Source organism: Phalacrocorax carbo, chromosome 1 (genome assembly GCF_963921805.1).
Source record: "Phalacrocorax carbo chromosome 1, bPhaCar2.1, whole genome shotgun sequence".
Lineage (NCBI taxonomy): Eukaryota > Metazoa > Chordata > Aves > Suliformes > Phalacrocoracidae > Phalacrocorax > Phalacrocorax carbo.
This window is the reverse complement of record NC_087513.1, coordinates 138967108-138992850: the sequence shown is the minus strand read 5'-3', so window position 1 is coordinate 138992850 and position 25743 is coordinate 138967108. Positions and strand designations below refer to the sequence as shown.

The window sequence follows — 25743 nt, the reverse complement described above, 5'->3', positions numbered from 1 at the left end:
ATAAACTCACTCCAGGACTGATTGCACCTCAGCTGAGCGCTCTGGATGTTGTGCAGGACTATGCTATGGTGCCGAATCTCTCCATCAGACCCAAGGGATGGGAAGGGCTTTGTTCAAGTGCTGCATCCAGGTTCATGTACCACGTAGCTCAAAAACACCTGGACTCACCAAGATGTACTAGGTAGTATTTCACGTATACATATCCATGTGTATGCCAGAAGAAAAAGAGGAAACAAGATTTTACCGATGGGAATTTGAGTAACCGAGGAATTTATGTTTGGAGTTAGAGGATTTTGCTCAGCAGACATGAATATATTCTTCAGAGAGGCAGGATCTGAATGCTCAACACTGATTTTTTTCTACAAGGTAGGGTTGTCCATTGAACAGGACACTTGTCAGACTTGGTAAAACTTGATTCCGTTTTCTTCTTCCTATAGACTTTGAGACAACATTAAATAAGTCACTCACAGTGTATCCATCAGTATCAGTGTAGCAAAGACATAAAACAGTGTTTCTTAACTGTTGTATTAAGAAACAACACAGATTGCAAAAAAAATAAATTACTCAAATTTTTTTTTTCTCAAATAGTTTGAAGCAGGAGATTTGATGGGAGTTGAGGACCATAGGTAGATCCTTGCTTAATCAGTTGAGCACACAGCAGTTTCAGTCACAGATTGCATTGTACTTTGCTAAATTTAAGCATGAGGTTATTATTTGCATTCTTAAGCTAAGGTAGAAATACTTTGTTGAACTGAAGGCAAGCAAACAAGATGAAATCATCCCCTCAGTAAATTCACATTCAGTTCAGTGCACCACAACCCTACAAAAGGCATAGAAATGGAATTTAGAATAGGCAACAGGTAATTGAGGGATGGGGCAATCCAAATGAACTCTGAGACAATCATCTGCACCAAAATCTTTATTTAAGCGCCAGTGAAAGTTCATGAAGGATCTGTATTTGAAAAAGTTAGTAGATAAAACACTAAGTGAAAGGAATGTGCCAATAGAATGTCTTTGTCTTCTGCAATAAAGGAAATGAATGATAGTAGCACAAAAGTTACAATAGAAGACACCATCCATCAGGAGAGCTCTTAAAAAATACATTGTAGGGAACAATTGTGCAGTGGCAGGGGGATGAATTAGAGGACAAAAAGAAAATTCATTTGAAGTATATAAAATGAGCTTTTGTTCTTATTTGCTACAACTGAAGCAGAGGAAACTGCATACATTAATGTGAGAAAAATACAGGCATCATATAAGCAGTCAATGCACATGTCCTGTAGCTAGTGACTATATTTCAAAGGTCATTGAGTGATCATTAAGGATGAGTAAGGCTCATTAAAAAAAGTATACAGAAGTAACGTGTATGAACAAGGAAGGCAAGCCTGTCTATATTTTCTGGCCACGTCAGTTAAATATGTAGGTTTTACATATACTTAAGAGGATGAGATGTTTAATCCACTATCTATGAACACTGTGGGATCTTTCGTAAGCAGCAACACCTTGTAGATAGATATTTGATCATAGAAAGCAAAACTAAAGATGGGCTGGAGAATGCTGGAAAGACAAGAAGCTTGACTCTAACTTGGGGTGATGCTTCACCCTAAAAGTGACTCCAGCAGAACTGTACATGACCCCAGCACTGCCGGTGCCTCTACTGACAGAGCAACATCTTCCAGCACCTGAGCAGAGCGAGCAGAAGTGGGTGCTGATAACAGGGTCTACCAATAGTCCCTGGCAAGGCAAAGTGGTAATTCAAGTTCAGGGTCCATCCAGGGAGTCCAGGCAGGAGCAGGAGGAGATGGAAGCACAGACAGAGCTGGAAGAAAGGCTACAACCTAGGGCCATCCAGAGACAGCGCTGGGAACCAGCACTCCTGCAGCACCACTTGGGCAGGGACTGGTGGCCTTGGGCTGAGCTGAAATAGGAATCCCAGTCCATGGGCAGCGTGCTTGGATGGGGGTCCACCCTAGAGCTGGGCAGGGCCAATGAGGCTCTTTAGTGCCCTCAAGGCTCCTGACACCATAGATTTTTAGCAAATTCTGAAGATGGTGAGGACAACATGTAGCTGTCTACAGTGTAAACACCTACAGCTGAGCTAGCTGGAGCTAATCACGCTCATCAAAAGAGAAACAAGCAGAATTCTTCTCACCCTAAAGCAGACTTCTAACAAAGGTAAGAGGCAGATCAGTATAGGCTGGTAACTAGCTTACATAAAGAACTCCCCATCACAGTGATCCAAAATCAGGTGAGGTGACCAGATTGTCAAATTGCTTCCTAAGCAGGAGCATAGTGATGAGCAATAAATCCTACTCAATACCTTGAATTTAAAATTAGAAATGCCTTGCCAACTTTTTCACATAGTAAAAAACATTAATATTTTGCTCTGTGTCAGGAATGACACTATGGGAGTCTCTTGAAGTTGACTGGGAATTTTAGGATCAGGTAATTTAATCAGTGTAATTTTTTAAAAAAAATCAGCAGAGGTTCAAATAAGGGCCTGACTACAAATAAGCAATAAATGAGATAGCCAGGTTAGGTTAAACTATGTAGTAAAATATATAGAGAGAATTGTCTTTGTAGTACAGAATGACATTTTACCCATGCATCAGTGGTGTGAAAGAACTGACAAGGATGGTCAGAAAAGAAAAACATGGATGAGATACAGATTCTGGTTTGAGTTACACTGGCATAAAAATCTTTAAAATCTAATTACGAAAATGCCACTTGCTTGCTTGTTCAATTTTCCTTTTAACACAAGACTAAAACAGTCATTTACCTTGTCTGTTAGCTATCAGCTCTCTGCGAATCTTTTTATTCTTTGTTACAGATAAATGTTGTTGGTGATTGGGGCAGCTCTTAATGTGGAGGCATAGATGTCCTTTCCCAAAATCACTTTATAAACTTCATTAAGTCTCTTTAAACCTCATTCCTTGTCACCAGCCTTTGTCTTAATAGCAACATGCAATGACAATGTAGTCTATCAAAGAAATTGCACAGAAACTCATAACAGTAACAAGTTTCCATAGATACATAGATATATATTTTACTGATATTTGCACATTTGCATGTTATAGTCTAAAGCAAAGTGTTGTGGTTTTTTTTCGTGAGATTTCCTCAACAGTAGAAGGCAAGTGCTGCAGATCACTTCTCTGGTTTTGAGGGTCACCATACATGAAAAACACAGACGTGTCAGCATGATGTGGATTTATGTCTGTTCTCCACTGGTTCAGCTACACAATCCTGTGAAAGACTAAAATAGCATCAAGTATCTAATTCAGAATATGTAGGTCGTGGGAGAAAATTCACTTTTCCTTCAGTAATAACTCATGAGTCTTCAGATTACTCAATCACATCACATTCTGTTGGACTAAGAGCAGCCCCTTTCTCCCCTCTGAGCTATGTCCTTTTACCCTGTTTTCATCCTTTTCTCATCTGTTTATTCCCCTTTCCCTCAAGCTTTCTGAGCATCTGTTCTCACTGATAGTGAAACTCCATTTGATCCTCTTAATTGATCAAACCCTTGTCTTTCCCTTCTGCAACTGCAGAAGCTGTAATAAACTGACTGTCATGAAGGTTTTCCTGTCATTTGCGTTTTCTGTTCAGCCTCACAAGTTCCTTCACTTCCACTGTTCTTTCTAGAGAAGCCTCTTATCTTAGAATTGGTTTTTGGGTGGTTTTTCTGTTTGTTGGTTTGTTTTTTGGTTTTTATTCTTTTTTCTTTTTTTTTTTTTTTTAAGTTCTTTTTGGCTTCTTTCTTTGCTCCTGGTTTTTTTCTTTGATAATATTAAGAAGACATACTTTTTGCACTGTATCAAACATTTGAGTTACTTATTACTGTTTCTTGCTGAAGTCAATTACAATCTTTTCATCTACCTGATTACTGAAGATATTTTGTTTCCCCTGCTTCCTAACTTGCTTTGTGAGCATCATCTTCACTCTTTGTTTGCCCATTTGTTTGGGTTTTTTTTGTTTTCTCTCTCTCTGCCTGATCTTGCCCATTTCATGGAGGCATCCCAAATGGTCTCCCAAATCCCTAGTTTGTGTTCTGTTTTTCAACCACAACAGCTGGAGGAAGCAGAATAGGCATCAAGTGTCATTTACCTAAACTATCTCATTAAGTACTTTAATTTGCTATCTTGATCCTCATATCAGAGCAGCTGCAGCTGAATTTGGATGACAAAGTATGGGCATATTATTTGGTAAGTGTGAAATAACATAACTGCCAAAGGGGAGAAGAAGATTTCCAGCCTGAACAGACACCACAAAAGTGTTTACATCAAGCTCAAGAAAATTGACCTAATCAGCTGATACACATTTCTGGTAACAATATTTTAGGTAGGAAAATGTTTCTCCTGACAAGCATGACAAATACTGTTACAGTATTTTCTTGCCTCTGCTCTGCTTTGTGACAGTGGCAGCAGAGTTATTGTTAGGCTCAGGCAGAGCTGTTTATACCCTGAGACTTGCCATGCTCCTCTCCCTAGAAGCATTCCCCTACTTACTCTGGGAGACAGAGACAAATAAAGGGAAAAAAAAAAAAGAATTAAATCCGGACCTTTTTAAAAAATATTTACCCTATTCCTAATGATAGTAAGTACATAGTACATAAACCCAACTTCCTAGTCCAGTTGGTTAAGTTGAAATGAAATAGAGGACTTCTCTTCTTTTTCTTTCTGTTTTGTTTGTTTGTTTGTTTGTTTGTTCTTTTCTTATTTGCACTTCCCTTTCTCCTTGTTTAGATTGCAAACTAAGGGACAGGAATGACTGCAGTATGGAAGGCACAAGCCAACCCTCCTGTACAGCAACCCAGTGAACCATTCCTTATTTAAAAAAGAAAACAACAAAACAAAAAAACAAACCAAACAAAGCTCCACAAAACCTTTTATTATTTTGTTTATTTCATGCATGACTGAAGTGAACAGAGTGTACTAGCTAAAATGATTTTGGATTAATTGAGTGACGGATCTGAAGTAACCTTTCATCAAAACAATTCTGACCTGTCCATTTAAGTCCTGTATAAGGAACAGTTAAAATGTATTAATCTCATCTGCAGCCCCAGGAGACAGTTCTCTGTTCTTGTTTTTAGTAAGAAGGAAATTTTAGCAGTTTGTAGCACTTCAGAAGAGTAAAGCTTGTTCTTCACTATGCCACACATATTCGTTCCTTAAAGCTTGAAATCAGGAGGAAAGGTTTTTTCCCTTTTCCATCACTTACTGTCATCTGGAGAATAGCTGAAGGTCTCTGCATCCATCTTGCATACCACCAAGACAAAAAAATATTCCTATTCCTTTCCTAAAACTCTTCAAAATCAGGCATTCATGCTGACCGGAGTACTGTGAAATGAAGTTTAGTTTTTGCATAGAGGTCCACACTGGCAAACTGCTGGATTTCTCTGAAATACCTTAACCTTGAAGGGGTCCATGTGAAAGCAGAAAATAGACCTCTAGAAATTTTCTTAGGAATAAATTTATAGAACAGTCCCTGATGATCAACTTTAAGAGAAGATCCTGTGATACATACTTGTGGTGTTTTGAGGGATTTTTGCATTGTTTGAACACACACTCATTAGTCATGTTATTCTGCATCACAGACCTTCAGTAAGCTTCTGTGTTCCATTTCTTCAGATGTATTCGTTCCAAATGATAGTCTCGTAAGTAACTTAATGAAATAAGTTTAAACTTTCCTATGCCGTCCAAGACTCAATTTCCAGCTGTAACACTGGGTATTAGAACTCCCCCAAGCTATCAGGTGATATCATTTTTTGTAGTTCTAAATGGCTTAATGCCTACACAATTTATCCAACTTTTATTTCTAATAAAAACAAAGGATGCAAAATCCTATTTACTTTCAGCTATTCACCCCAAAGTTTAACACCATTTGTAATCTTTTCCTAGTTTCAGATTCTGGCAAAGATATGCATTTTCCAACAGTGGGACAAAACTTTTGTCATATATTTCAGATGCTAAACTACACATACTATAATTTTTACAATAAAAACAAAATTCAGTTAGTCAGAATTTTTTTTTTTAATATTTAGGGCTGACTGATACTGAGATTTTTGCACCTATCACTTAGAAATTATTGCTTTCTTTAACTCATTCTTTTTTTACTCTAACAAGAGGAACCCCTTTGCTATGTTGTAATTTATGCTTAACTGATTCAATTTTCAAAATAAAAACATATTTTCAGAAAATTTCCGAAGTAGCTTAGTAGCTTTTTAAAAGTAAAAAAAAGTAATTCAACTACCTGAGATCTGTAAGGAAGCAAATTCACCTTCTTCCTCAACTTTTAAAAATAAAACAAAATAATATTCAGTATTCTTTGGTAATACACAAAATTCCAGCCTACTGCATTTACAGAATTTCTACTTTCCACTGTTAAAGTAACTTTTCATAGTTATTTCTTTGGTTTTAGATATTCTTCACATAATTTAAAGGTTAAACATGCTATCAATTTTCAGATTAATGATTTGGAATACTTCATTAGCTTTCTGTGCATCAGGGGTTTTTTTTGACATCAAAATTTTGAAAAATTTCTGGAGAAAATAATTTATAAAGAAATTCCTGTGGATGGTTTTGATTTTGGTTTGTTCAAACTTGTCTGAAAATATTTGCAGAAGTTGTTTAGGGCTTCTTTTGCATCTTCGTCTCCTATATCTGCTCAGTATCAGGAAAACTGCTGTCTGAATCTTGCAGATCTATTCATTTCACTCCGAATGATTGCATCCACTTTATGTAGGAGAGTAATGATTGTCCTCAATTTATTTTCTGGTAACAAAACCTTTTTGAAGGACAAGAAGCACAAAAGACAAAACACAATTCTGAATAGGTTTCTCTTTGGATTTTGTCATCTTTGGCAAAGTGGCTGTGCTTTGTTACGTTCTCAAGTGTGTTGTCGTCTCGGCTCTTGACTGTGTTTCTTACTGACTCCAGCGGAAAACCAGTGCATGCAAATCAATACTATTTATCTCACAAGCAATAAAATAAGGCTTTTCTGTTTTCAAGGACTTTTGAATATAGGTTGGGAATGACAAGTAATTTTTATTGTGCCAACATTAGCTTCTGTCTTCAGCATGCCATCAACTGCTGCTTGGATGAACTGAAAATTCAGCAAGTAAATAGATTCTTCAAACAAATCTTTAGCATGCATCTGGATTATGTGCATCACATTACTATGGATGGAAATTTTTTCCAGGGCAACATGTATTCTTCCATGTTGCTGTTAACTAAGACTTCCAGTTATGAGGCATAACATTGCATTAAAGCACTTCCTATTTTAGCAGCGTAGTTTCTATACACACGGATTCTTCCCATTTGGGAGTTTCTTCAACAAAAAAAGAAAACACTGTAAATGATTAATCAATTCTTTTTGAAGATGATGATGAAAAATTCAGGAAGATAATTTCTTTTTCAGCTGCTACCATTCAGCACATAATCTTGACTTTTGAACAGAATTCAGTGGAAGCTTCTCGTAACACAGCACTTAACTCTAGGTAATGAGCTCAGTCATGAGATTTCTGTCTTGACTTCAGCAGCCTGAGCATGGCTTCACTATGTCATGTATTCTTCCTCCAGCACTGGTCCAGCATGATTATTAGGTATCCACCAATGTGCAATCCTTTCTGTTTTAGAGGATGATTAACACTGCAGTTTCTATCCTTAAGATTTTAACATCACTGCTACTACTGGGGTGTTTTGATGTTTTTACCTCAAATACTGTGTTCTGCACAGTTCTTTATGCAAGTCTGTTCTAGCAGCAACGGACTCTCATAAACTAACAATATGTCTTTGAATATCACTCAGTTGTTCTCCACCTACATTGGGACATAACGTGCTGTCTTTTGAGTAGTGTATCTACATAACATTATAACATACCCACATACTTAAAACAGGTATCTAAAATAATTAAAATTTTCACTGAAGGAACAGTAAAGTAACAATTTTTTTAAACTCAAATAGCAGGTTTTTATTAGCTGTTTGAGGAATGCATGTACTCACAAAAATAATATATATATTTTCTTTATAGTAACCAAGGCGTATTGCCTACGTGCTATATATAGTTCTACAAGAATTAGCAGCCAAAACCTTTTCTAAGTTGCTAAATTATTGAAGGCTTGAATATATACACGTGTAACATCTACTTTGTATAAGATTAGCAGAGAACCTAACCATTCTAAATTACTCTAAAGATATAGGAAGGAGGAAGAAAGGATTCAATCTAACAATAACAACAGTTATCTGAAGACTGTCATTTTCAAGTGAGTTGCAGCTTTCGTCTGCTACTCTGTTGAAGAGCTGGCATGAGTTAGAGTGTGGGAGCTGACAAGGGCTGCAGAGCACACTCGAGATACAGGAAAAGCCAGTGGGCAAATTACATTGGTGCGCTATACCCAAAGGGTTATGCTCAAAGGCATCTGAAGTCAAGGAGAGACCAGCTCCCCAATTTACAGTGAAGAACAGACTTGTTTAACTTGTTCTACTGAAAGAAGGAACAGAATAATATGAACAAAGGAGATGGCAGTAGCAGCAAACCTTTAAGGCTACTGTTATAGATTAAATGCAGCAAAAATGAGGTCCAGGCAACAACACAGCAATAGCTTCTATTCACTTCGAGAACTGCTTATCAGAAAACACCATTTAGCCATCAGTGATTAAGAACAGTGCTCTTACAACAGAAATGACATCCATATCCAGTGTGTCACTTCATCTGGGAAATATTAATATATCTTACTGAGAGACTTTTATTTAATCTCATGGCTGCTACCTGTCTTTTGGAGCTATGGTTGTATGAGTATGAAAGGATAAATAGGTGGGTGAAGGGTAATAAAACAGAAGAGGAGTCTGTTAGGGAGATCAAACTCTGAACAATTATGGCAATAGCATATTTCCTTGAACTAATTTCAATCTGTTTTAATCTGAGACTATTTATATGCACAACTTTCTGTTTTTCATGATGCATAAAGGAAAGGAGTATTCTGAGAGCTGAATAGGTGAAATTGTTGGACAATTCAGAGAGCTGGAGAATTGCAGGAAAAATGGGTGCTGAATAAAGTAGCTGTGAAGCATGGGCAAAGGATCTTGAAGGGTGCTGCAGTCCTAAGGATTGCCTGCTGTTTTAGAAGGGACCTGATATACTCTACTGTGGGAGAGTCCTAACAATTTTACTACTAACTTCACTGAGGAAGAGACATAGTTATCTTTATATAAAAAGAGAGTTTACTGTCCAGATGCTTTGCAGAACAATGGTATCATTAATTACTGAGAGATCGACTTGATCCTTGTAGTTAACCCTCTGACAAAATGAGATTTTACGTCAGCTGAGAAAGACTGGGAGAGAGCTCTCTCTTTTTAATGTTAAGCCTTATACAGTTCATCAGCTTTACAGATTAGAAGTCTGACAGCTCTTTATGTCTCCTACTATATTACACTGGCTGCTCCACAGCCACAGACACTGACAGATATGCTTTAGTTTTTATAATGCTTAGGAAATCAGCAGTTAAAGTCTGTGCTGCTGTTCCTCCAGCACCCCACGAAGTTCCAGATCCTTGCTGAAACATCGCGGCAGCGCAACAGATGAACATTGCACAATAACAGACTTCGCTCTCCCAGAGCTCAGTGTTTCGCACAGTATAATCATGACATTACATAGCAACACAGCTGATAAACTAGCATCAGCTCTTCAAAACACTGGCAGTGCGGTTCAGACGTGATGTGATGTCACACATGCCCTGCCCCCAGCTACACACATGATTTTGTAACATGCCGCATGATCTGTATATAAGCAAGCCTAAACAATTCTTTATTCTCTAGGGGGAAAAAATACGATGGTAGAGCTTCCCTATTTCTTTCTTTTCCCCATGTCTTACCTATATGAGCTGCTTGTACTGACTTGCATTAATACAGAATCCCCAACTTTATATTGCTGTCTGTAAGTGCTTGAAACTGGCCTGGTGCTACAGTGCCCAACACCAAAAAAAGTTGGCTGAAAATTTCTTTTCAATGTCATTCAGCACAAGGGTACCATCAAAGATAGATGTGTGGTAAGACAGCCTGACCACAAAGTTATCATGTGCATGGCCTTACGGGAATTTCTTTTAGTTGACATTTTACTAGCTATATAAATTTTTTCTGCTCTTCTTCTATCAAGGTGTTATAGTGCCCTGATCAAATTCTCAGGTCGGGCAAATGTTGCGTGGTCTACAAAGGCACACTGATTGATAAAGCCCTTTGGCTTTTTCTGTTCTTCATTGTCCGTCTGGCCAATTAAACACTTTTAAAAAGCCTGAAGGAATGCTTAGTATAAAATCATATACCTTCCCAGAATGTAAATTCTAAATCTCAGTAAATGAGAGGCATATTTATGCCCTGGGAAATGTCCCATGCGTAAGTTCAAAGAAATTTAAAGGGGAATGTTAGATTTTGTTTGTTTATTTTAATTCTGAGAAAACAGCAAAGAATCAAGTATCAAACCAGCCTTTCAAAATGTTATTAAAAAGGTGGATGAAGGAATGCTGTCTTGCCTTGCCTTTCCCTTCCCTTTTCCCCAGTAAGACTGTGCCATTGCTGCTGTCACAACCAGAGCCTTTTAAAGCCTGCCACGTCCTATTGTCTGTGCCAGCAAGTCACTCTCAGACTTTAAAGCTCCTTCCCCTTTGCTGACTTCCAAGCAGCATTCAGAGGGTTCTCCCAGTCTAATGTGTATAATAACCATCACCCCTCCGACCCTGATTTAAGTGCAGACTAAGTGAACTGGAAGTCTCCAGGCTCTGTCATTGAATTGGTTCCTAAAGGTAAAATCTCTTATAATGTGAAAAATGCTGTGGGATAGAAGAAGCTGTAAAGAATCTTAAGGTCACCTACTGTCCTTTAAATTCATGCTGTAGCCTAGCACTGCAGCCTGTGACTCTCTAGTCCACTGAAACATTTCTTTCTTTGAACCTGTTTTTATCTTTAAAAAGCGAGTGTGATATAGTTACAGCATGGCATGTACCAGTTCATCTCTGGCCTTCTCACAGTTTCTAGTGCTTTCCGTTCTGTTGAACTGAAGAATTGATTGATGAATATTAACCACTGTAGTGCACGTAAATCTGTGACTATTTGTTACTAGATTAACAAGCTTTCTGTGAAATTAACAAAATTCAACAAAATACCAAAAAGAGGTTTTCCCCTAATCTTTAAAAAAATGAGGTGATACAAACAATGTCTTTCACAACAGGGTGCTGAGGAATGTAAGCTACTGATGCATATGCATTTCTGGTGTCTGTGTACACTCAAGTGGGTAGGTAGTCTGACATCATAGACCTTAGCTGCTTAGTATGTTACTTTTATTAAGAATAAAGTATAGAATTTTACTCTAATTAACTATTCCCTGGTCTACTTCTGAAAAACTGTATGCTTCCCTGGCTGTGGGAGGACAGCGTGCTTTCCTGGAAGTACCCGTCTGTTCCTGCCTTCCCTGTCTGTTCTGTGATACTTGAGGAAAATAGTAGCCATTTGTTGTTTATACCTTTCTTGTTAAGCATTTTCAGATTCTCCAGTGTACTTTCTGTTCAAGAGTACTTCTTGAAGGAACCAGCTGATATCTGCTTATTCTTAATCCAGGAAATAATTAGCATTTTTTAACAATTAAAATACTGACTGAAATTACACTAGTGCAGACAGTTCAGTTTCTGTACAGAGCAAATTAAGCTGAGAGAAAATGACCAATCCATAAATAAAGACCTTTGGTTTCCATTTTACAAAGCAGAGTGTCATCTAAAAATTGAACTACTGTAACAGTTGTTTATTTTTGGAACAATCATCTAGAGGCCTCAGACAGGAATTTAGCATCCATTATACCTTTTCATGTCATCCCATTTAACAGAATGAGAAACTCTGTCTCCAGGTGTTGGCAATGAAGGCATGTGGCAGAGGTCAATGGGTTAATAGAACAAAGAGAGGAAGAGATAAAAAGGTAAATCTGAAATTATTTTGATTAGCAAAATGAGAAGCAGACATGGCCCAACAGTGTCTGGATATGGTCAAGAGGTACAGGGACATTGTAATAAGTCTTGAAGAAGACAGTGCAATGGCTTAGTAAATATTTATGCAAATCTTCTTAGCCCTGTCTATGTACAAACGCAAAGGTCTTTTAAGTCTTCTATGATTTAGTTAATTAGAATTCTTCCAACGGTATGAAATGATCATAAATATTTCATAAGTATTGTGTAGCATGAAAATTGCCATATTTTGCTTATTTTTGTTTTGCTCAGTTTTGTTTTACTTTTTCAGTAGATGGGAGCTCCTGTACAGAGCAAGGTTGCACCAAAAGACTGGTTTTCCATGGTGTAAATTAGAGTTTCATAAGACTAGGGGACTTGTAGTTTGTCATTTTATCACCAGCTGGTTTGTGTCTGTAAATTGCAGGTGAATCTGTCTGGAAAGCCTTCTTCTTCACTCCAAACTTCAGTCCTGAAGACTCCAATGGTTGCTATGATTCTCACGTTTGCTTCTGCCATGGTGGATTCATTACACGGCATGATCCCCCACTGCTCTTTGATCTTTCCAGAGACCCTGAAGAGAAGTTCCCGCTGACCCCAGAAACAGAGAGCCGTTTCTACGAAATCCTCAGGGTCATATACCTAGCAGTAGACAATCACACCAGCACCCTGCACGCTGTCCCTGACCAGCTGTCGTGGGACAACCTTCTCTGGAAGCCATGGCTCCAGCAGTGCTGCTCATCTCTCTTTCAGTCTTGCTACTGTGACTATGACTCAGAAGGGAGCCTGTCGGAGGTGCACTCAGGATAAACAAGCTGCAGTTCCCTTTCAGAAACTGCAACAAGAGAGTGTGGGCAGCTGACTTGAACCACTGCAGTACTAGCCTTCAGAAGGTTTTGTTATGTAGGAGGACCTGCCTTTAAATACATCATTGCAGTTGAAGAGGATTGCAGTCAAGAAAATGTGCCAAGAGACAGAGGGCAAAATACACCTATTCTGACTTTATAATACAAGAATCAGTATGAGGCACATGTTGGCCGTTCTCATCCAGAAATGTGTAGGCTGTAGGCATTTTCAAGATAAGGTCATGTTCTAGATCTTCAGCTTCAGCTTCTTTCTTACATAGCAAGGAATTTACCTACAGTTTCTGTCAATTACAACCACTGAATGCACACTTTCCTGTCCTTTTTGCTAAGTATTATCCACCATTAGTAGGACATAGCACCAAGTAATTAAAAATAGAGAGAGAGTAGTGGAGAGGCCCACCTGTGACTATAATTTGATAACTGATAGATAGGTAAAGAGCAGACCTGTAACAGCAGCTCTATCAACAAGCATCATGGATATGAAATAATAAACAGATTGTCAACAACCTAGCGTTGCATGTGCCATAAAAATGTAGAGAGCTATGTAGTGGAAGACCTTGTGTCCACATTAAAGTGGTGCTCCCCAGCTGCCTATTGCATGGCAGCAACCTTTGTTTCAAAAGGAAACCACTTCAAGTGTTCCAGTCACGTGCTTGAGTGTGTACTATAAGTCTCTGTGTTTGGGTGTGTATATATATCTATATATACATATATGCAAGCCAAATTCATAACCCCCCAAAACCCACAAATCCTTCAATCCCTGATATAGACACACCCTTATGGTCATAGCCCATTTGCTAAAATGAAAGATTTGGTCCGTACTTGATATCTGAGTTCCAAATTCTTGTGATACTTCAGAGGTATCTTTCACTATCTACCATATCTATTCTTCCACTGATTAATGTAGTGTGCATCACAAATAAATAAAACTTGGCCTTCCATTAAATATCTTGGCCATTGTTTAAGCTCTCTGAATAGGGTGTACCATTTTCTGAGAAAAAATTGGGCTTGAGCACTTATAGCCAAATATAACTTTCTCTGAGTTGTTACCAAGGCCTTGGGAAATCTACAGTACTTCGGGGCTAATTTCTATATCCACTTTTATCTGCATCTTATTCAGTCACATTTTTCTTTCTACTCTACAGGCAGGCAAACTATTTTCTTTGGCAGGTTGTACCAGAGGGGAACATATCAGCAAAATACTAAAATGATTTGATGACCGATAACAGAAGGTGACTTGCTCCTTATCAGAAAACACTTGTTAATGTCAACATTGTAATTTATTAAAAACTGTTTGGTGGTATTAGTACATCACTAACCAAAAGTGATCTGTGATGTTAGTAATGCAGTAACTTCAGTCAGCCGACGTTATGGTTGTGACTTAGTTCCTGGGAGCTGTTGGAGCCTGTCCTGTAAAATTATATTGTGATATATGGTATATTTCTCTGTCTGTAAAACCTAGACTTTATTTGATTTTTCTGCTGCAGTTTCAGTCAAAACTTCATTCCTAACAATATTGAGATGCCTGCCCTGGGAAATGTGCTCTTTCCTTGAAGTCCTGTTTTTGATGTTTCACCTTGTGTTAACGATTGTGTGTCTTAAGTATATCCTCTGCAAGCTCTCTGTAGGCAGCAAAGTCATGTGTGTGCTAATAAAGTTAGTCTATTCAGGTATTTCCCTACTAACCACTCCGGACTGTTTATATCGTACCTGGAAAGCTGTCAGATGGCCATTCATGTAGCATAATTCTCCCTTTGCTTTATTTAATCACTGAATGTACTACATACATAAACTTAAGAAGAAAGATGCCTGCAGTTTGAATACAAGTATTCTTCTGCAGTGATCAGTGGCTGTCTCTCAATGTCATGGCAGGATCCATACATCCCAAATTTTTGGTCCTCACCATGTGGCTCAAGAGCCCCGTGGGGCGCGGTGCTGGTGCCTGCATGCCGCCCTCTGCAGCGGGTGGGCAGCCCAGGCTGCGGCCAGGGTGCCAGCTGCCCCAGCACTGAGCACCATGGCATGGGAGGGTACTCTGTCCAGCTCCTGCAGCTCTGCTGCAGCTTACACAAAGCTTTTCAAGCAAATAATCCTTCTGAAGCATGCAGGAGAAAATATGTTGTGTGCTAGGCATACAGCAGTATAGGTGTTTTGTGGCACTGGATCTCTTTTGTTCCCACAATTGCTGGGCTGTGACCTTAACAGGGATCTCAGATTAAATGATCAAGGACATCCACATCTACTTCTTTTCATCAGGAAGATGCTATGTTGCTATTATTTCTTGTGTTTCTGCAGGTGCAAGAATTGTTTGTTCTGTTAGGCATAACAGCTGTTCTGTGCTGCCTGACTGGGGTATCAAAAATGATAATTTTTATACTACTTTGATTTGTTCTTCCCTGAATATGGCCTTTCTTTTCGTAGAATCATAGAATCAGATAATGTCCTGAGTTGGAAGGGACCAGAAAGGATCAAGTCCAACTCATGTCACTGCATAGGACAACCCCAAATTTCACACCATCTGTCTTAGGTGTGCAGCCTCGACCGGCTGCAATACAGTGCTTGATGCACCCCAGGACTCAGTTGGACCTCCACTGACAGGGCACACTGCTGGCTCATGTTCAGCTTGCCATCGCCCAGAACCCTCAGGTCCCTGTCTGCAGAGCTGCTCTCCAGCCTTTCGTTCCCCACTCTGTATGTACATCTGTATGTACATCCAGGGTTGCCGTGCCCCAGGTGCAAAATCTGGCACTTGCCCTTGTTAAACTTCATACAGTGGGTGATTGCCCAGCTCTCCAGCCTGGCCAGATCCCTCTGCAGGGCCTCTCTGCCCTCAAGAGTGTCAACAGCTCCTCCCAATTTTGTGTTGTCAGCAAACTTGATTAGTATTCCTTCCAGTCCTGCATCCAAGTCATTTGAGGAGACATTAAAGAGCACTGCCCCAAGATGGAACCCCACTAGTGACCTGCTGCCAGCCTGATGTAACCCCATTTACTGTGACCCTTTGAGTCCGACCCATCAGCCAATTGCTCACCCACTGCATTACGTGTTTATCCAGCTGTGTGCTGGGCATTTTGTCCAGGAGGATTCTGTGAGAGACCGTATCGAAAGCTTGACTGAAATCCAAAAAGATCACATTGACTGGCTTTCCTTGGTCTGCTAGGTGGGTAACCTTTTCATAGAAGGCAATTAAGTTTATTAAGCAGGACTTTCCCCATGAACCTGTGCTGTCTGGGACCAATGACTGTGTTGTCTTTCAGGTGTTTTTCAATACCTCCCAGAATAATCTTCTCCATAATTTTAGCAGGCACAGAAGTGAGACTGATGGGCCTGTAGTTACCAGGGTCATCCCTGTTACCGTTCTTGAAGATTGTGATAATGTTTGACAGCTTCTAGTCAACTGGACCTCTCCAGATTCCCAAGAGCTTTGAAAAAACCTTGGGAGAGGTCTCGCTATGACATCAGCCAGCTCTTTAAGTACACTTGGATGAATCCAATAAGGTCCCATTGAACTACAGGGGTCCAGCTGGAGCAGCAAGTCCTGCATAAATTCAGGCTTTATTAGGGGTTTATCATTCCCACAATCATGGTTCTCTAGCCCAGTGTTGAAGGCCGAGGCGAAGAAAGCATTAAATGTCTCTGCTTTGTCTCTGTCCCTGTTTGTGAGATGACCATGCTCATCAAGCAACAGGCCAATGTTATTTCTAGCCTGCCTTTTGCCATTAACATATATTAAAAAGCCCTTCTTATTGTTCTTCACAGTACTGGCCAGCTTCAGCTCTAATTCAGCTTTGGCCACATGAATTTTCTCCCTGCAGAGGTGAACAGTGTCTTTGTAGTCCTCCCATGTTGCCTGATGTTGCTTCCACTGGCTATATACTTTCTTTTTTGCCGTATTTCTAGAATATCCCTGGTCAGGTAAGCTGGCCTTTTGCCTCACCTCCTTGACTTCCTACACTTTGGGATTGCCTGCCCCTGTGCTCTTAGGAGGTGGTACTTAAAAAGGAACCAGCACTGATGGACCCCAGCACCTTCAAAGAGCTTGTCCCCAGGGGACCTTGCTAAGCATTTCCTCATGGTTTAGGAACCTTCTGGATCTTTTGTACCAGCAGTGTAGTATTCCCAGTTGTCATCTGGCCAGTTGAAGTCGTCCATAAGGAGAAGGGCAGATAACTTAGAGGCATCTCTTAGCTCCTTAAGGAATAACTCATCAGTGTCATCCTCCTGGCTGGGTGCCCTATAGTAGACTCCCACAACAACAGCTGCTTTATTTGTCTGTCCCTTAATCCTTACCCAGGGGCTCTCAACTGTGCCATCACCAGCTGCAATCTCGGTGCATTCCAGCTCCTCCACTACATACAGTGCCACCCCCGCGACCCTCGCCTGCCCTGCCTATCTCTCCTACAGTGCTTGTAACCATCCATCGTGGCACACCAGTCACAGGACTTGTCCCACCAGGTTTCACTTATGCCAGTGATGTCATTCTGCTAGGACAGGGCCAAGGCTTCCAGCCTCTCTTGCTTGTTCCTCATGCTGTGCACATTTGTGTAGAAACTCTTCAAGCGTGATTCATTCTGCCCATCGCCACATGGAGCAGCCTAAAAACCTCACCAGTACACAGCTTCTTGAGCTTTGGCATGCCATCCCATGGCTCGAGACTGACTAGCCTGGTATTGTCTCCCTTTCCTCCTTCCCTTTTATAGAATCATAGAGTCATAGATTCATAGAATGGTTTGGGTTGTAGGGACTTTAAAGGTCATCTAGTCCAAACCCCCTGCAGTGAGCAGGGACATTTCCAACTAGATCAGGTTGCTCAGAGACCCATCCAACCTGACCTTGAATGTTTCTAGGGATGGGGCATCTACCACCTCCCTTGGCAACCTGTTCCAGTGCTTCACCACCCTCACTGTAAAGATTTTTTTCCTTATATCCAGCCTAAATCTACCCTCCTTTAGTTTAACACCATTACCCCTTGTTTTGTCACAAAAGGCCTTGCTGAAGAGGTTGCCCCCCATCTTTCCTCTAGTCCCCCTTTAAGTACTGGAAGACCACAAAAAGGTGTCCCTGCAATACCAATACCCTCCTTGGCTTTTGGTGGCATCTCTCTAATCTCCTTTCTTAAAATGTGCACACCCCTTGACTATTCCACCTATTTCTTTGCCACTCCGTCCACTCATTTGCTTGTCATATTGATCATGATGGCTATTTTGCCCTAATTAATCAGAAAATGAAAAGGGGTCATTGTGAAAAGATTTTACTTTTAGGGCTCTTGACTCTGCTAACCTCCTACTTATTTAAGGTCTAGCAAAGATGAACTTTGCATTATGAAATCTAAGAAAATAAAACACACCCAAGACACCCTGAATAATAAAAGTTATTTCTTGTTTGTAGCACAAGCTTCATATTTTCCAAAGTGTAATTTAGTATAACATTTAATATTTTGACTTAAGCAGTAAAATCTGAAATCCATTTTTACTATTGTACCTTCAAGAAAGATTCTATTAAGAATAGGCCAGTATTTTTCATACTCTATGTTAATGCCATTTGATTTAGTGCCTAAAATAAACCATCCCTGTATTGCAAATGTATTAGAACTTTCAGTATTGTACCTTCTGTTCTGGAGATGGCATGTCAGATGATGGTAATTAAAGTAGCCTTGTTTATCTGTAAAATAAAATGAGATGCACAATATATGATTTTTGTAATGGCACTGCCTGAAGTAACAAAAAAAGTTTTGTTTTTCACACCAGGTTATTGATGGAATATACATGATTCACAATTTATTAGCAAGGAAGGCTCAAGGAGAATGTGATGCTCTGGTACTTTGAGACTGACTTTCAATCTATCATTTAACAAGCATCGGTATTGTAACATGGTGCCTATTTGTAGAATTTGTCAGTTTGAACTGAGACTTAAGCTTCAGAGGAAAGTGTATTCCTGTACAGTATTATTTAAGAGTTTCACATCCTAGTTTGTCACAAAGTCCCTGTATGGCCCAGAGCAAGTAATTTAACGCTGTTTCTCGGTTCCTCCTGTGTGCCTGAAGAAGGATAACAGTATTTCTCTAACTGTTGGGAATACTGAAAGAACAGAAAATGCTGAAAGTCGTAAGCTGGTAAAGGTGCACTTTCTAGTCAATAAGGCACCTTTTCTACAAAAGGTACAGTTTAAGAGCTGGAAAACTAAGATGTATAAGATAACCCTATATTAGGAGGTACAAGATACCCTTAACTTCAGGTCTGCAGGGAGGTTCTGTGCTTACTGTTTAGAACATGTAGGATCAGGACCTGGAGGAGAGAGAACAGATGGCTAAAATGGATGCACACTGGGGTTTCAGAGAAATATATTAGTCACATTTTTCTAATTATATTTATTCGCCTTTTTAGCAAACATAGGAAACTACCTGAAATTATTTAAATAGTATTTTCCCCTCAGGGACTCGATGTAACAGGTTGCTGGCTCTTAAAAATTGAGATGTCCTGACTTGCCCCAAATTACTGTGTCAGAAAAAGAAGAAATAAAGAAGAAGAAAAAGGGAAATATGAGCCTTTGGAGATAGGTGTCAGCTTACTGAAATCCAACTGAAAGTTTGCAAAGAACTAAGTGAATATGGTCCGTATCCTTCACAGCTCAGTAAAAATCATCACTTGCCAGCAATAGCTTATTTCACATTGTAACAATGTGAGATCTGGGTGTTCGGATGTGTGGACAATGTAGAAAATTTCACATAAGGTATCACCTGGAAAAAGAAAGAAAAAGAGGGCAAGCATAGCTACAAAAATCCTATGTTCTAATAGAATACATATATTAAAACATAGCGGGTTTTGGCTTACATTAGGACATGATAGCTCTGTGCGTTACACAGACCTTTTCTTTTTCTCTGTCATTTCCTTTTCCTCCGTCATTGCCTGCACACCATCCAAAATATGCTCTGAGGAGCTCACTTTCAAGAGGAGTCCATCCTTCCCAAGTATACTATGAGCAGAGTGGCTGGCTGTGTGGACAGGAGGAAAGACTGGCATAGCAAAACTCTGCACTGGGAACCACCAGGGAGCAAATGATTTCTGGGGGTCCTTCAGGCCAACCTGAAGACAGAGGCCTATGAATTGCTGGTTCCTCTGGATTTTCCAGGAACTGCAGGTGACCAGGAGGAATGAGGACACCTCTGCTGCCAGCTGGACTGCAGTGTGTTCTGCAGCAGTATCCCTCATGTCAGACTGTCAGGTGGACATTTGCTGGGGGCCCACAGGATGCAGGACACCTTGCCTCTGAGTACACAAGCAGGCTACTCCCGAATCAACATTCAGGAGGTGACAGATCTTAATCTGAAGCTCTGGGCCTAAGGCTTCAACAGCCATGCATTTTGTTCCCTGGACAACCAGAAGACCTGAGTCAGGCTCTAGGTTGCTTTTTTTACAGGCTGCTAAAACTGAAAACAATTCAGGGTGTCCTGGAAACACCCTGATAGATCATATGGCTTTTCCAAAACATTTTTATGTTCTTGGTAGCTTTTATTTACATCAAAACCAATAAGAATCTGCCTAAAACTCCACCTGTACAGCAAACAAAAGATGTTGCAAATTGTTCTTAAGACTACCCATGATATCTTTAACCTGCTAGTTCAGTACTGAGAGCAGTGAGCTTGCACTAAGAAAAGGTACAGCTACTGGATGTTTCTTATCCATGTGGAAAGATGCTGAATTCCAGACTCCCACTAAAGCTTGCACTATTGCTGGCTAGTAAGATAAAAACTGGCTTGATTATGCTCACATCTGTAATTGTACTGTCAAAGTTATGAAACATTGCAGACCTTGCAGGATGTGGATTATAAGCTTTGCATTGCTATTACAGCATCTCCTGAATACTTAAAAGATACTCCTTTAATATAAGTGATGCTAGATTCCTTATGTAGATTAATGTTAGTCTTATCTATAAAAGAATGGAGCCACAGGTATTTTCCTTGAAAAAGAAAATTTGAAAAGATTCAGCATATATGGTCAGCTCAGTTAGTTACAAGAAACCGTCCAACATTATTTGTTCTACAGTTAATAACAATAAAACCTTTCTATGCAGATAATATTTTATTGTACCTGATTTATGTGAAAAAATACTGTGAAGTAGCTGAAATTGTAAAGCAGAGCTCTTCATTGTGACACTTATTTTAAGAGAATTTGATATGAAGTTGCTTTGGGTAGCAATATTTCTACCAAAAAAGTAGACACAAAGCATCTCAAAAGCCTTATGGACTCAAGTTGGGCTGCAAGAGAAAAGCTTTTGTTTAGTGTAGTCTTCATTATTCACAAATGAAAGACCAAGCTATGAAGAAAAAACACCCCAACTTTAAAAATATTTTGCCTGTGCTGTTAGTCATAAAAAGAATAGTAGCAGTTTGTACCACACGTGGGAACGTCTTTCATTTTTCTTTATTTTTCTCTCTTATGTTATACCTCCTCCTGCCAAACAGAGAAAATATTGAGGTTTAGGAAAATGTGCTGATTGGTTTGTAGTTGTCAAACTTACACTGTCCTATGTAATACATTGGGAAGTAACTGATTAATGCCACTGTCCAGATAACTGTTTATGCTCCAGGGAGATTGTTAGAATAGGAAATTTTAGATCCTAACACCTGCCTGTCTGATTCACATGAAAAGGACAGTCATCCAGCGACATGTCATCACTTACCAAGCTTTTAAAAAACATATTATTCTGCAAAAGGAGCTGAGGGTGCACTCAATCCCCTCACCCAGATCATCAATGAAGATATTGAACAGGACCAGCCCCAACACTGAGCACTGGGATACACGACTTGTGACTGGCCGGCAACTGGATTTGACTCCATTCACCACCACTCTCTGGGCTTGGCCGTCCAGCCAGTTTTTAACCCAGTGCAGAGTGCACTTGTTCGAACTGTGAGCAGCCAGCTTCTCCAGGAGAATGCTGTGGGAGACAGTGTCAAAGGCCTTACTAAAGTCCAAGTAGACAATGTCCACAGCCTTCCCCTAATCCACTAAGCAGGTCACCTTATCATAGAAGGAGACCAGGTTAGTGAAGGAGGACGTCCCTTTCATAAACCCACGCTGGCTGAGCCCAATCCCCTGGCTGTCCTGCACGTGCTGTGTAATGGCATTCAAGATGATCTGCTCCATGACCTTTCCTGGCACCGAGGTCAGGCTGACAAGCCTGTAGTTCCCCAAATCCTCCTTCCGACCCTTCTTGTAGAAGGGCGTCACGTTTGCTAGTTTCCAGTCATCTGGGACCTCCCCAGTTGACCAGGAGTGCTGATAAATGATGGAGAATGGCTTGGCGAGCTCCTCTGCCAGCTCCCTCAGTATCCTCGGGTGGATCCCATCTGGTGCCATAGACTTGTGAACATCCAGGTGAAGTTGCAGGTCGGTGACTGCCACCTCTTCAACAACTGGGACTTCATTCTGCATGCTATCTCCATCTCCCAGCACAGGGGCCTGACAACCCTGAGGATGACCAGTCTGACTATTAAAGACTGAGGCAAAGAAAGCATTAATTACCTCAGCCTTCTCTTCATCTTTCATGGCAAGGCTACCTTCCACATCCAACAAAGGAGGGAGATTCTCCCTGGCCCTCTTTTTGTCACTGATGTATTTATAAAAAACATTTTTTGTTATCTTTAACAGTGGTGGCCAGTTTAAGTTCCAGCTGGGCCTTCGCCTTCCTAATCTTGTCCCTGCATAACCTCACAACACCCTTGTAGTTCTCCTGAGTCACCTGCCCCTTCTTCCAAAGGCAGTAAGCTTTCCTTTTTTTTCTTGAGTTCCAGGCAACGCTCCCTAGTCAGCCAAGCCGGTCTTCTCCCCAAGGCTGCTCGACTTACGGCACACGGGGACGGCCTGCTCCTGCGCCTTTGAGCCTTCCTTCTTTAATAACATCCAGCCTTCCTGGACTCCTTTGCCCTTCAGGACTGCCTCCCAAGGGACTCTCTTAAACAGATGCCTTAACAACCCAAAGTCTGCCCTTCTGAAGTTCAGGGTAGTGGTTTTGCTGACCCTCTTCCTTACTTCTCCAAGAATCGAGAGCTCTATCATGTCATGGTCGCTGAGCCCAAGACAGCCTCCGACCACCACATCACCCACCAGGCCTTCTCTGTTCATAAACAGCAGGTCCAGCAGGGCACCTCCCCTGGTTGGCTCACTTACCAGCTGCATCTGGAAGTTATCTCCCACACACGCCCGGAACCTCCAAGCTGCTTTCTCTCTGCTGTGTTGCATTTCCAGCAGATATCTGGTAAGTTGAAGCCTCCCACGAGAACAAGGGCTAGAGATTGTGCGACTTCAGCCAACTGCTTGTAGAGTACTTAAGGAGAGGTTCTCCATCCCTCTGATTATTTCTGTGGCCCTCCTCTGGACCCACTCGAGCAGGTCCATGTCTGTCTTATACTGGGGGCCCCAGAGCTGAACACAGCACTCCAGGTGGGGTCTCACCAAAGCAGGGTAGAGGGGCAGGATCACCTCCCTCGACCTGCTGGCCACGCTGCTTTTGATGCAGCCAGGATGCCATTGCCTTTCTGGGCTGTGAACACACTTTGCTGGATCATATTAAGTTTTTCTTCCATTGGTATCTTCAAGTCCTTCTCTGCAGGGCTGCTCTCAATCCACTCATTGCCCAGCCTGTATCTATGTTTGGGATTACTCTGACCCAGGTGGAGGACCTTGCACTTGGCCTTGTTGAACTTCATGAGGATCATATGGGCCCACCTCTCTGTCCTGTCAAGGTCCCTCTGGATAGCATCCCTTCCCTCTACAGTATCAACCACACCACTTAGCTTGGTGTCATCCACAAACTGCCAATGGTGCTCTGTCCATGTTCCTGACAAAGATTTTAAATAATACTGGTCCCAAAAAGGAGCCTGTGTAGTTACTCTAGCCTGACAAAGCCAAAGGCATACATAGTCAGGAAAGAGGTAGAATAAGGATGCCTTTTATGGGACACAGAGTAGGTTTACAAACTGGGGCCTTAGGCATGCTTTCCATCTTCTGACACTGGCTATGGGCCCCAGCGACAAATTTATTGCATACTGTCTGGCCTTGCTCTGCTAGGGGAGAAGGTACAGTGTCTGCGGACCAAATGGGCATGGACAACCTCACGTGGTGCCTATTTATTTTTTTATTTATTTCTTTATTTTTTTAAAAAAGAAGACTCTGAAATTCATCAGAGCATGCATTTAAAAGCCAGTTTAGAGGAGGCAAGACTGTTACCAGGAGGCTGAGGGGTGAATTCAAGATCAAGTGTACAGGCTGGGAATGAAAAAAATATCACTTTTCCTTTTCTAGTTGAAAATGTGCCACTGAGTAGCAAACAATTTTAAATCCAGGGAATCAGGAAGACGGTAATATTCCCGAGCAGTAAGGACACTCACCTGGGTTGTGATGACAGCTTTGCTGCAAAACTTCATGACTCATTAAGTATTTTTAATCACATGAAGTACACTGACTGCCTCTGGAGCAGAGATGGATATACCTTACGGCTATGAAGTCACTTTCTGTTGCTGTTACTCACTCTCTGACCAGGTGAGTATAGGAGTCTCCTACAGAGCAGCAAAGCTTGTACAGGAAGGGCAGAGAAGTGCATTGTGCTTCTCCTTGCCCACCCTTTTCTCACAAACAACAAGCTGCTTAGGGATGGTTTGCTTTAACTGCATGTCCCACCTAGAAAAATGTCAAGGAGGGAAGGCTTTGAAAGAAAAGCTGTGCTTGTGCAGGAAGAACCTCATGCTTGCATCGCCAGGAGTGCTCTGAAAGCAGAATGAGAGTCCTTAGACATCACAGGGAGGATGTATTCCCTTGCTCCAGAAAGATTTAGAAATTACTGTAGGTAGCAGTGTAGTTGTAGGTCTGAGACTTATCTTATTCAAGTTCATACACCTACAATGTAGGTATCTAAAGCTGAGCTCGTCCCCATTTCTACCTAGGGGAGAGAAAAACAAGATGTGTCTAACCTAGCTTGTATGTCTACATAAAGATTAAATCAGTCATGCCTAAAAATATTCTTTTTTTTTGCTTTTTCATAGGTTAAAAAAAAAAAGACTTAGGATAACCACTATGAACAGCATAAATCTCAGGACATCTGTGTTTAGGGAGTTGAATCCCACTTTTGTCTCCTAGAATCGTTAACATCTTTTTTAAAAAGTGAGGCATGTATGAAATTTAAATGCTTTCAAGAGTAGCCAAATGGAAATTTTCACAATCAGAATCTTGCAACTCAATGCCCAAGTTTAACTTAAGGCACTTTTTTAAAGCCTAACCTTCTTTGCTTGCTTGTTGGTTTGCTTTTTTTTTTTTTTTGGCTCTGACTTTCAGATCTTTTTGTCTCCACCATGCTCTGCAAATCAGTGAAGAAACACCCTATTGAAAGTATCTAAAAGAAGTGCAATCATTATACAGGGTCAAGCAATTTGTTTTTAAGGTCATATTTGTAATTTTGTATGCCAATATTTTAATTATTTTAGTAGGGTGAGCTATTTAAATTAGAATAGAAATTAACCAACAGTAAATTAAGACCTTTTCCAATTTACATTTTCTGTTAACGTCAATTATGATTGTGTTGAAAGAACTGGACTTGAAGAATACTGCTCAACTTCTGGTAAAAAGTCATGACATTTAATATACAACTGCCAATCTCTACTATAGTGAATATTCACCTGCTATGTTAAAAAGTTTACATTGTTATATGCATATGATACATTTTCCATCTTCTTATGTCTTCAGAAATACTTCTGTAGCCAAGCAAACAAATAAGCTGCTTTGAATTATGCATGAAAAATTACTTTAGAGCTCCATCTGCTAAGCATTTTTTAGCGCTTTTTTCTTGAGTTAAAAATGTTTACCCTGCATTATATTGGGTATAAAACTAGTTACAATGCCTTAATGG

General features: G+C 40.4%; 1 protein-coding gene across 6 annotated transcripts in view; it reads left to right on the top strand.

The window, feature by feature from the left end:
* STS (steroid sulfatase) overlaps nucleotides 1-18534 on the top strand; it is a 116582-nt gene extending 98048 nt beyond the window's left edge. For all 6 annotated transcript variants that reach the window (XM_064437357.1, XM_064437352.1, XM_064437330.1 and 3 more), the window contains one exon: nucleotides 12408-18534. In XM_064437357.1, coding sequence (XP_064293427.1) covers nucleotides 12408-12790 — 383 coding nt within the window. In that variant the 3' untranslated portion in view covers nucleotides 12791-18534. The remainder of the gene's footprint in view (nucleotides 1-12407) is intronic.
* The last annotated feature ends 7209 nt before the right edge of the window (nucleotides 18535-25743 follow it).